The 13,386-nt window shown below is 37.2% G+C and overlaps 2 protein-coding genes across 5 annotated transcripts in view; both read right to left on the bottom strand.

Moving 5' to 3' along the window:
- Nucleotides 1-8,251, bottom strand: part of LOC127876504 (uncharacterized) — a 75,110-nt gene extending 66,859 nt beyond the window's left edge. For 2 of the 4 annotated variants that reach the window (XM_052421801.1, XM_052421803.1), the window contains exon 1: nt 8,204-8,251. In XM_052421801.1, the coding sequence (XP_052277761.1) occupies nt 8,204-8,248 (45 nt within the window). In that variant the 5' untranslated portion in view covers nt 8,249-8,251. Of the gene's footprint in view, nt 1-4,801; nt 5,238-8,203 lie in introns of those variants that run through there. The other 2 variants (XM_052421802.1, XM_052421804.1) reach the window with 2 other exon arrangements.
- A 3,249-nt stretch (nt 8,252-11,500) lies between these two features.
- On the bottom strand, nt 11,501-13,386 carry LOC127880078 (uncharacterized). Its single transcript, XM_052427306.1, has 3 exons — nt 13,205-13,386; nt 12,421-12,605; nt 11,501-12,045 (listed from the first exon to the last, which is right to left on the bottom strand). The coding sequence occupies exons 1-3, from the start codon at nt 13,275-13,277 to the stop codon at nt 11,782-11,784; spliced, it is 522 nt and encodes a 173-aa protein (XP_052283266.1). The 5' UTR covers nt 13,278-13,386; the 3' UTR covers nt 11,501-11,781.

The following is a 13,386-nucleotide window of genomic DNA, read 5'->3' as shown; positions in this document are numbered from 1 at the left end:
GGTTAAATTAAGAATAATAATATACACAGCCGCCAATCTAGAACTTAATTCACAGTTATACAATTTTCATCACGTTGTGTTATAATCTGAAAGTAATGGCGTTTATATAATAAAATGAGTATTTTCGTTGGCCTCTATGAATAATACACGAATATCAATTACGCAGCTGGCGAAGGGGCTCAAATTGATCATAACGTTCACCTTGATTGAACAGAAAGCAAATTATTGCCTGTCAGAAGTAATAAGCGTGTATTACCATAGCAAGTACACACTTTATTATGGTAAATGTATGTATTTCTTATACATTCAAAACATAGTCAGGCCAACGTTTAGTGTTTTTTTTTATTGAATTTCTTTGTAAAACTAGTATTGCACGTTCTAAAAAAACTCGGATTTTTCAAATTAATTACTTAATATTTCTATAACGATGTCATAATACGTGTATTATTACCCATGCGTTTTTTTCACGTATATATAATCGTACAAAAAATCTAAGACTTTATATCTATATATATAGATATATAAAAACACCACTTGACTGACGTACCACATAGTGGACTTTTCTTTAATAATTCATAAACTTACTCTCCCGCGACAGGTATAGTTAAAAAATGTTTTTTTTATTTGTCTATATACGATCCGTTCAAAATTATTCAATTGAACACGATATTCATGTTATGTATCGATTTGTAAATGATTGTAGTTCAAGAACTGAAACCGCGCCGTGAACTCTTTCTCGGTGCGAATGCGGCAATTATCAGGTTTTGGATCTCAAACAAATCTGGCTTGCAAAACTTGCTATTAACCTTTGTTGTTCGCAAGCCAACGACTAAAAACGATCTGACACGTGTTGCCATTCCAAAATAATGATACATATACTACAGTCGTGTAACTTACATACAATATTCAATACAATGTTATCGTAATTTGTGTAGCTGTAATACTGTTACAGTTTTATCACATATTACAACATTTGGCCAATCTTGATAACAGCAGTCCATTTAGCACAGGGAAATCAACAGCAGGCTACTCAAGCCAAGAATTACAAGAATTGATTGAGTCAATATTGACCACAACTGACCATTTTGGACAAAACTGACCACAACTGACAATTATGGAAAATACTGAACACAACTGATTATTTTTGTACAATACTAACATAAAACTGGCCATTCTGATGGAAGTCGGCCCAATGAACCTTGTCGGGTATAATAGATCTAACCTACAAGTTTTAGTCATTTTACTTCAACTTTTCATTTTTTACATGACTTACAAAGGTGTTCGACATTTGTCGTTAATGTTGCGACATTTATCGGCAATTTAATTTTTTGCGACATTTATCGTTAAAGTTGCGACATATATCGTCAGTAGGATTTGCGACATTTATCGTTCCTTGCGACATTTATCGTCAACGTTGCGACACATCTCGCAGTCTGCGACATATAACGGCGATGCGACATTTAACGGCGCTACAGGCATGCGTAACATTTTTCTGCGATAACGTTTAAATGTCTATTATTAAGATGCATGTAAAGTACCATCGTATGTTAATAATAGTTAGGTGTTAACTGTGACATGTTAAAATACCTCAGACGAAAACACTAAAAACAAAATTGTAATAAAATATACATCTTAGAGACAATTCGTAATAATTGAGATGTCACAATACACAAAAAGCAAAATAGTATGACGTTTAAATAAACCTGTTTATAAATTGTTTATTTTAACATTGAACAAAAAAAGGTTGATTACGTTATAAGATCGTATGTTTGCACTTGCGTCAATAAGTGTTTTCGCCCTTCTACCATCTATGTGGGGATTAACGACCACTTACGGAATAAGCAAACAGCATGCATCTTTAAGATTGTTTGTTATTTATTTTGACCCATATATCAAGAATACTGTAGTCAAGTAGTAAAGAAGAAATACAATGCTTGACACATAGGCACTTCTCAAGCTAAATAATACGGTGTCAACTATCGCGGTTTTGTGAGAACCTTTCAATCAAATGGGTTGAACAAATCTCGTCATCTAGCGCGGTTTTGTAAGTACCTTTCAATCAAATTGGTTGAACAAACCTTGTCAACGATCGCGGTTTTGTGAGAACCTTCAATCAAATGGGTTGAAAAAATCTTGTCAACTATCGCGGTTTTGTGAGAACCTTTCAATCGGGTTGGAAAAATCTTGTCAACTATCGCGGTTTTGTGAGAACCTTTCAATCAAACGGGTTGAACAAATCTTGTCAACTAGCGTGGTTTTGTGAGAACCTTTCAATCTAATGGAATAAAAAATCCACGAGGCATTACTTTAAATCTCTTATATTTAATTATAATTTAATGAACATGTAATGAATCCTGTATTTACTCTACCCGTAATTTAGAACATTTTACTTAGTTAAACACATATCTCAACATTGTGATATGAGCGATCTACAGTTCTAGTTTATATGAATGCATAACACTTTTTAAGATAGCATGTATATTGTCCTTATATTTGTTATCAAAGTGCTCCAAATCTGATCTGGTTCTAACTAAACCAGTTGTGTAGATATCAGTTAAGCCTTTCTAGATGGCAAATATCTTGGTACGGCTTTGTATCATGCATTTATGGATAACTTAATTCAACTAGAAAAAGTGTTTAATCATGCATTGCTGTTCGACTTAATTTAACAAAAAAAGTTTCGATATGGCTTGACAGACGGACGGACGGTTGGACGGACGGAAGGACGGACGGACGGACTGATGGACGGAATGGACGGACGGACAGACAGACAGACAGACAGACATACATACATACAGACAGACAGACAGACAGACAGACAGACAGACAGACAGACAGACAGACAGACAGACAGACAGACAGACAGACAGACAGACAGACAGACAGACAGACAGACAGACAGACAGACAGACAGACAGACAGACAGACAGACAGACAGACAGACAGACAGACAGACAGACAGCCAGACAGACAGCCAGACAGACCGACCGACGACCGACCGACCAGAACAGACCGACGACAGACAGACAGACAGGCAGACAGAAGACAGACAGACAGACAGACAGGACAGACAGACAGACAGGACAGACAGAGCAGGCACGGCAGGCAGTCAGGCAGGCAGGCAGGCAGGCAGGCAGGCAGACAGGACAGACAGACAGACAGACAGACAGGACAAGACAGACAGACGGACGGACGGTTGGACGGACGAAGGGACGGACGGACGGACTGATGGACGAATGGACGGACGAAGACAGACAGACAGACAGACAGACAGACCATACATACATACATACAGGACAGACAGACAGACAGACAGACAGACAGGCAGGCAGGCAGACAGACAGACGCCAGACAGACAGACGACGACAGACAGACAGACAGACAGACAGACAGACAGACAGACAGACAGACAGACAGACAGACGACAGACAGACAGACAGACAGACAGACAGACAGACAGACAGACAGACAGACAGACAGACAGACAGACAGACAAGACAGACAGACACACACACACACAGACATACAGACAGACAGACAGACAGACAGACAGACACAGACACACAGACGTACGGACAAACAGACGGACGGACGGGCGGACGGGCGGACTCGCATGCGGGCGGGCGGTCGGGCTTGCGGGTGGGCAGGCGGGTGGGCGGCTGGGCTGGCTGGCGGCCGGGCCGGTGGGCGGGCGGGTCTCGGGCGGTCGGGCGGGCGAAGAGCGGGCAAAGGGCGGGCGTTCGGGCAGACAGGCGACATGCTTTCTGAGTTTTTGTTTTTTTTATGCATGGTTGAATATAGTATACATTTTGAACTTAAATAACGTTCATCATGTTTAAATAGAGACGTACCACATAATGGCTTGCCCACTTATGTTATTGTAAGAAGTACAATTAGTCTCGATAAACATAAGGCTTTATTGTTTTTTAAGAAAGTTTCTTTTGTTTTTAATAATGAACAAAATATAACAATACTCATGATAATCCATTGTTTGAGCAAGTGTGAACGGATCCTAGTCAGTTTGTTTGGTATTATTTTAACATATGATGGCCACTTTTATGCAGTTTGAAAGACGAGCGAATTTGATGCTCAACTATCAAAACTCAAACTCCGCAAGACTAATGGCAAACGCTGAACATTTTTATATTTTAGCAATGTACAAATACAGCCGACAATAACCACGCCATTGAACAAAACACAACAGCGACATAAAATACGTTATGCTTTAAATTCGAACGTATCAAAGAGGCCGCTCTCTACCGACATAATACTAACGTTGATAATTACAAGTATTTATTTGATTTCTTATGTATGCCTTGTTAAAGAATATACAAAATATATGAGTCGTGTTCTGAGAAAACTGGGTTTAATGCATGAGCGTAAAGTGTCGTCCCAGATTAGCCTGTGTAGTCCGCACATTCTAATCAGGAACGCCACTTTCCATTTTATAGTATTTTTAGTTTCAAGAAAGTCTCTTCTACACGAAAATCCAGTTGAGGCGGAAAGTGTCGTCACTGATTAGCGGACTGCACAGGCTAATCTGGGACGACACTTTACGCACATGCATTAAGCCCAGTTTTCTCAGAGCGCGGCTCAATTAACTTTATAAGTATGCCTTGCTAAATATAGAATACAGAATAAATAGAAGTTTTATAGGTTGTTAACTTATGTTGCTAACGCTCTGTGATCATATATTTAAATAAAGCTGTAGACATCGTTTCAAACAAATACATATTTACTTTAAACAAATAATGACGGGATTTTTTGCAAGTTAAACACCGAGAACAGCTTAAAACTTTACCTCAGACGCCTCGATCAAGTTAAATCCCTTCATGCTAATTGTAATTAACGTCCTGACGTTGCATATGTTAAACTGAGTACGTCACACGGTGATGCGTGTCCTCGCTAACCTTAGCTTTTCTGAACGTGCTTCAGTAAGCGATACTGTTTTAGGTGGAGAACTTACAGTGAATGAAATTTATCTACGGTAGTAGAACATTCACTTTACTCACTTGTTTATGATGCATTTTTTTCAACATTTCTTTACACATTCAAACTAGAGGTTTTCGCCCTTTACAACACTGCATCCTGTTTACATTTAAATGCAAACTTTTTGCAACTTTTGGGATAGCCTTTGAGTGAATTGAAGTAAGCACAAACTGTTTCTAAACAAGAACGCTCTAAATGACAAGTTTAATAAGACAAGAAATAAAAGATTTACGGTCTTAATAGCTAGTGCGATTAACAAATGATTAATTTAGTATAGCCCCTTTTTAAATTAAGACTCGCGATGTAGTGCACGTTTATACACACCGGTCGACTCACTTGATATGATTCTTGCTATTAGATGAATATTGTTTTACAACGGTATATTACCGAAGTGTTAGGTAAGGCATGCATTAAGCCTTTCTAACCCTTTGCATGCTGGGAAATTTGTCAACTGCTTTAATGTCGTCTGCTGAATTTCTAAAATAAGCATTTTCTTCATTTTTTTTTTCAAAGAATACTTTCAGAATTGCAAACAGTTCGGATCCAAATGAGACCACGTTCTGTGGCGTCTCATCTGTATCCAAACTGTTTGCAAAGGCCTTCAAAATTCGGTTCCAGCACTGAAAGAGTTAAACAAACAAAACGTGTTCAATTAGGTGAATGGAGAAGAGACTTTTAAATGATGTAGAAATTAGTATTATTGTTCAACTCTTGTTTCTTTGTTTATGTGGGTCCTTGTGTGCAACCTGGTTACTTTTATTTTTTACCAAAAATGAAGAGCGTATATAAAATACCGTGAGAATTTGACTTAGTAAAGTGTGACCTTAAGGTCATTAAGTGACCGGTCCATAATAAAAAATAAAAACCTGTTGAGCCATGCATATTCAATGCCTTCTTTAATCACTTCATACAAAAACAAACATATCTCTAAGTTGATATATAGCATTTCAATCACTAACTCAAGCGTTGCTTTTACTGAATGTGAACTTAGCCACTTTTGAAAGGCGTGTTGCAAAATATATAAATTAGACGTCTAAATTATCTAGTCTGTATAAGTTTTTGTTGTTATCAAATGTGATTAAACGCATCGCTTTTGATATTGTCTACCAAGTGTAACGACCACTTATTTGTATCAAGTTTAAAGTTTAAATAAAGTAATATTTATATTATATGTCAACATAAAAATACCGTCGATGGCGACAGTGCGACAGAACGAGGGCGATAATGCGATAATACGATGACGACAGTACGATAACGCGATAGTACGATGGCGACAATGCGATGATACGATGGCGACAGTACGATATGAGTATCGCCTGGTCGCCATCGTATTATCGCATTATCGCCCTCGTACTATACATACTAGCCTATGACACAATATGCACTCTTCAATTCATACACTTTCGTAGTCAAGTTAGATTAGTATTGTAATTAATAAGGTTAACGGTAATACATTTACCACATATGTCTTATACCTTATAAAAATCATCTGTATTAAGTGGCAAATGACGAAAATAATAGTCAATTATCGTTTTCAATACCCCCTTTTTCAAAGATTTATATTCGATACTTCCTATAGTAGTATTTGCGAAGGCGTTCAAATTCCACAAACAGCCCTCTACCATCTTAAGTACTGTCGGACGGGCAGAGGGACGGACCGTCGGACGGGAAGATGGACGGACCGTCGGACCGGAAGAGGAACGGATCGTCGGACGGGCAAAGGGACAGATCGTCGGACCGGCAGAGGGACGGACCGTCGCACGGGCAGAGGGACGGACCGTCGGACGGGCAGAGAGACGGACCCTGGTACGGGCAGAGGGACGGATCGTCGGACCGGAAGAGAGACGGGCTGTTGGACGGGCAGAGGGACGGACCGACAGACGGGCAGAGAGACGGACCGTCGGACGGGCAGAGGGACGGATCGTCGGACCGGAAGAGGAACGGATCGTCGGACGGGCAAAGGGACAGATCGTCGGACCGGCAGAGGGACGGACCGTCGCACGGGCAGAGGGACGGACCATCGGACGGGCAGAGAGACGGACCCTGGTACGGGCAGAGGGACGGATCGTCGGACCGGAAGAGAGACGGGCTGTTGGACGGGCAGAGGGACGGACCGACAGACGGGCAGAGAGACGGACCGTCGGACGGGCAGAGAGACGGACCGTCGGACGGGCAGAGGGACGGACCATCGGACCTGCGATTAACCTACAGTCCCCTCCAGTAAAAAAGCGTAAATTGTTATTATTGTTATTGTTATCAAGCATATAATGCATAGACTCATATTCATGAAAGATATATTAAACGAATATTTTAATTAATTGTAAATATTCGGGTATGATGAAGTAATGGCAAATTTACACAAAAGGTGGGTATATTATAAATGAATAATATAATTATGCTTTTGGATGAGTTTAAATGAAATGCTCCCATTCATTCTATACATAGATGGTGACGTCACTACGTTATTGTCAGTAAGACCGGTGTGTACACAATGTGCTCACATTACATTGACTATATCGGAATGATAAGCTCTGTCAGCAAGATCATTCGTATCATGTAAACAAGTTGAAGCCTCGCAGCAAACCAAGGTCACTCTAATCACAGTGCAGTAACATAAATCACTACGTGCATTTGCCGGTTGCTGTGCTATTGTATGATATCTTGACAAGGTATGGAAGAATATCACACAAGCTTTAATTCATCTCTACATTTAAAATCCGTACTTATATTGTTCTCAATAAAGATTTATATTGACGACCAGAGCATGCAACTGCGGAATAGCATAAAGCTGCGTGATCGCAAACTGTGCTCAAAGAATGTGGGCAATTTACATGCCATATACTAATTTATTGTATTTGCGTGCTTACAAAAAAAACAAGCGACAATAACATGTTTTGTATAGTTCACGCTTCAATTTTTTTAAGCGCGATTTACGTTTGAATACTCGTACTTCGAATGAAAGTTCAAAAACCGTTTACCAAAAATAATAATTTGTTATTTTTTTATTTGCACCAGTCAATCCATCAAAACAAAATCAATTCAATTGTAAATTATATTTCTTTAACAATCTGACGTGAAATTCATCTAAAAAATAGTCCATGCATATTTAAATATAACAATAATAAACAAATATAGACTTCAATATAAGGTGACAACGTAGTTTTTTTTAATGCATGATGCATATTATCAAGAAGGACATAAAAATAATGTTAACCTGAGACGCGTCGATCAAGTTAAACCCCTTCATGTTTATTTTCATCGACGTTACAAGGCTCCATTCGTAATGCGATGCGAATCACGTTCCATCAATGTTGTTCGCGTGCTTCGGCGAATAAAAATGTTCATATATACATTTGAAGGACCTTTGAGTTGAAAGAAATTGAAAAAAATATTTTAGACGACGATTTTCAACACCTGATTCATGCATGTCATGAGTACAATACAAACATGGTCACGCTACCAAAGACTCTTTTACAAAGATGACAAGTTAAACATTTAAAAAATATTACATTTTTCTGCGTTCTCATATTCGGTGCATGTAAATTAATTATGCCCATACTAATAAACTGAAATGTATAGGGTACAATTTTCAAAATAATTAATTGGCAGGATATTCACGCGGTCGTTTCGCATTCAAGAGCATAAATAACGTTGTTAATGCTTTAACAAATAACCAATCAAATATTTACATTAAACATGTATTTATGAAAATTGCTTTGTTATTATAAAAAAAATGGCACGCAATTTTCAACACGATTATTACATATTTATTTTAAAAATTACCCTATTTAAGCACAAAACAATTAAAAGGTAATAGATTTGATAGTGACAACGCAAACAATTAACGGGGCCTTTTCACAGATTTTGGCATGTTTTAAAGTTTGTCATTTAATGATTTATATTGATAAATGTAAGCATTAACATTTAAAAGCTCCAGTAAAAAATCAAAAGTAAAATTTAAAAAAGGGAAAAAAGTAGCCCGCAGTAGGGCTCGAACCAGTGACCCCCGGAAACCTGAAGTAAAAACGCAATAACCAATTGAGCTATCCTGCCAAGCATACATAAGATGCGTATTTTATTCCTTATATAAGCAATCTTCGTAATTCACAAATATAAACGACAACAACAGAACTCTCCAAACTATTCAATCGTTTCGCGTTGCAACGCTTTATTATTTTTAGGTTTTTAAATCGTCAAAAGATGCATATATGGCTATATTAGACCATGGCAAATGTTCAGTAATACTGTTTCCTCACAAATATCATAACTAAACCGAAAATTTGCGAATCTGAAACAATTTTTTAATTTTATCAATTTACCAAACCGTGAAAAGATCCTTTTAATCCAACTGAATTCAAAGAAAACAATTTAAACACATGTGTACATCTGAATTTATTGACACACATATGCAGCGGACAGGAACGATTTAAACAATTTCGAAAGAAGGTAACCCAATGATCATTCTCGTGATGTTTCTTGAGAATCGATCCTAGCGGTTACTTAAGGAGTAGATGTCGTTCAAGGCAAATTGTTTTCAACACACTACATACAACCAATCGTGCTACATCGGCTATCTCCGGACTCATCCGTAAGATTTAAGCAATAAATCGTCTGCTGATCCAGAGTGTAGATACCACGATGGATGCAAGTCGTGGTCAGGTGAGCTCAATTGTGTGTGAAAAAAAGCAATAAAACCAAGGTCAATTGTGTTTTTCTCGTTTTGTTGCCTTAGCTATCTGTAAACATTCATTTAACATTCAGTTGTATACATGTACATGTAATTAGATGGATTATACAACCGATAGGTAAAGAGTTTTCATTAACAAATCATAAAACAATTTTTCAATAATCAGGCTGTGTGTTGTCAAACATACGAAATACGCGAGATATAGTGACTTTAAAGCTCTATAAACACTCAAAGTCAACAAATATTTCGTAAATTATTTCGTAACATAAAGTTAACCAACGATGAAAACTAAGTCGTGCTTCCGATCTCGCGTTCGTTTGGAATGTTTGGATATCGTCGCGGGAAATTCACACGGAATTTATTGTTACACAAAACATAAAACCGAGCATTCTGTATCTCGTTAATCTATGTTACCAGACCATATCTAGCGTTGAAATGTTTGCTATTGCTAAACGGAACGCTGATTTTGTATGTGTTTGATATATTTTTCGAATTATTTTACGAAACATTTGTTGATTTTGAAGGTTTATTGGGGCTTTAAACAAAGACCTATCAATGTATATTGATAGGTCTTTGCTTTAAATAAAATTGAACGCGTTGATTAGATCCATTAAATGGCTCTGACACGTATTTATGTTCCCTTCTTAGGAGTAATAAACAACCACTTGTTTTATGATTTAACGACTCACGTGTATTTATATATCTATAGTTTTAGTAACCATTTATCAAACAGTCAGATCGATATGGTAGCAAAGTGATTGATTGTGATGGCTTTGTACTACATGATACTGTCATATTAAAGAAGAGATATATGGATATTAAAACGATGTCTAATTTCGTACATTTCCCTTTTAAAGTAGTAAATTTTAGCACCATTTATTCGATTCCTTTGCTAAGATAATGCAATACTATCATTTTTAAATTTTCTTAAAATTAAGAGACATTATGAGTTACTTTCCCAAAATAAAGCAACGCATTTACGCAAACAATAATGTTTGATGTAAAACATTTACACAAATGCTATTACAAATGTTATGTTGAAAGGGGAGACATTCATTCTTAACGACGATATATCATGTACGAATAATACAAATAAAAGACACGACAGAATATCTGTAAATTAATGCTTATAACACTCGTGATAATGAGTGAGACAACTCTGGTGGACTCTCTGCAGCTAAACACTAAGAAGTTACATCCCTTGATACTGCGAGTTACAGAAAACGTTATGTTACAGAGAGCAAACATTGCTGCTGTTGTTTTTTCCTATCGTCATTTTCTGTTTTTCGTAACGTCGTCTACGTACCCATCGTCCTCTTCGCCATCTCAACATTTAAATAGCAATCATTGAACAACTTAATATATACATACACTATAAGCCTTTCGGTTGACAGCAAATATACACCAAATAACTTTTAGAACTCAGTAGAAATTTTTTTACAAATATAGTCTGTCATGTATGTATAAATATAATAAAAAGGATGGTCTACTTCAAATATATGAGTCGTGTTCTGAGAAAACTGGGCATATTGCATGTGCGGAACGTGTCGTCCCAGATTAGCCTGTGCAGTCCGCACAGGCTAATCAGGGACGATACTTTCAGCCTAAATTGGATTTTTGCTAAAAAGAGACTTCATTTAAACGAAAAATTTCTCAAAAGCTGAAAGTGTTGTCCCTGATTAGCCTGTGCGGACTGCACAGGCTCATCTGGGACGACACTTTACGCACATGCATTAAGCCCAGTTTTCTCAGAACACGACTCAAATATCTTTCAGGACTGCACTCACAAGACAAGACAGAGAGTAGTCAAAACGAAACCTTGCAGCAAAGAGACGGAAATTATCTTTACAAATGACGTCGCGTCAGATGTTGGCGTACAATAGCGTAACAAACGTTAACGTCGTTTTAAAGCATTTTAGCGTTATTCGTAGTTTTTTCAAAAGTTAAAACGGTTATATACATTGTGTTTTCCGTAAACAGTCATCTCATTTTATGTTTTCATAAAACATTATCTTAAAGTACTTGTTTATTTGTATGTTGCGCCCTTTTAACAATCACATACACGTAAAATGTGGCAACTCAATATAAACCAGTACAAACATTCATTAAATGTCACGTATAATGTTTATATTCTGGATGATATCTGATATTCTGATCTTGTTTTCGTTACTGTTTATGATGATATAGACAACTGCAACAGCATATTCTATCGCTCTTTTTCTCCGTATAAGGCTGTAACTGTGATTTGTCCCACGAGCATGTCGTTTCTTTTCAAAATAAAGGCCCTTTTCAACAGTCGCGCCTTCGTTGAACTGATTTCCCCAGTAATCATCTGCTTTCTCGCTCAATACATGGGTTGCCTGGGTAATCTACATAAAAATAGATAGGCACTATTTAATTGACGATTATGTGTTTACGTGGACGAAATTTTAATCAAACAATAGAAGTGTTGTATAGTTTCAAGTTGTATTATTCACTCAGTATATTATAATAATGTATTAATATGAGGTACAAACAAAACAAAAATATTTTACTAAATATATACCAGGCTGTAAAGGATAAGAATGTGAAAATAAAGATAATTCATCATGACATACAAACCGTCGGTCTCGATCGAGAAGGACGCAAGTGCAGCTTGTTAAAGCTACAGTTTAGTTTTCGACCGAGACCGACGAGTAAAAAATATACAAAGATATGTTTGAATTATGAATATTTATTTCTATCGAAATACAGATTAAACTAACCTTAATCAGATAATAATCTCCTGCGTCGTCATCTGCAACTACTGCAACTATGTCACCGACACTAACAATATCAGCTAGGGAGGGTTCGTCGTCGATGCTGCCATCAATAGCAACACATCCATTACTTGTTACGGTCAAAGAGTTGAACTCGCCAGTTTTTTCGATATTGGAACATGGACTCGAAGCTTGAAGGAAACAAATCATGGTTTAGTTAAATATATTTAATTCACATCGATTGTGAAACAAGTTCTTACAACTTAGATTAATCACTCTCGAGTCTGCTGCTTTGAAACATAACCAGTACTCGCGTCAAAATGTGGATTGTGAAAAATCGCAAAATTCATATTCTGACTGGCGAACATTGATCCATTACTCAATATCAATGTTGTGATTGATCCAAATGAAAAGCTTATGAATCACCAGATAGCGTCATACTCTTGTATCAAATGACATCGAGAGGGAAACAATGTAACGAAATGAGACTTAATCTTTAAGAGAAACTTCAGTTTTTTTATGAAATGATATTTCATGAATGAGCGCCAAAATTTGTTTAAGTAGAATCAATGTTCTAGACATGTACCTATTTATTAAAACTTAACGCGTTATCAACATTTATTTACTTTGATTACTGCGGTAGTTCGCATACTCATTATTCCCTGGAGATCACTTATAGTAAGTACTACGGCTTGTAAATGTGTATCTTAATGTATTGCATACATGTATATTTATCAGGAGTTACCGCCTAAATGATCATATTTCAGAAAATACTGTGTTTATATATTACCATCTAAACAATTGTCGCATGTGTAGCAGGACTGTAGCCGTACGTGAAGAACCCCTGGCAAGCAAGTTTTCATTTGGTGTACCCGCCGAATTTGTGAAATTGGGTTGACGTTGTAAGTTGTTGACCTCTCGATGTTATCGATGTAAGCAAAGATTCTCCTCTGATATATTCCGGATTTTGGT

Source organism: Dreissena polymorpha, chromosome 4 (assembly GCF_020536995.1).
Source record: "Dreissena polymorpha isolate Duluth1 chromosome 4, UMN_Dpol_1.0, whole genome shotgun sequence".
NCBI lineage: Eukaryota > Metazoa > Mollusca > Bivalvia > Myida > Dreissenidae > Dreissena > Dreissena polymorpha.
This window is presented reverse-complemented; position numbering and strand designations above follow the sequence as displayed.

Bases quoted from the DNA above. Each gene is read 5' to 3' on its own strand.
- LOC127880078 (XM_052427306.1), bottom strand. From the start codon at position 13,277: ATGAAAACTTGCTTGCCAGGGGTTCTTCACGTACGGCTACAGTCCTGC. The intron at 12,606-13,204 runs GTAATATATAAA...GTTTCCTTCAAG, and splicing joins ATGCGACAATTGTTTAGATG to CTTCGAGTCCATGTTCCAAT. The intron at 12,046-12,420 runs GTTAGTTTAATC...ATTTTTATGTAG, and splicing joins GAGATTATTATCTGATTAAG to ATTACCCAGGCAACCCATGT.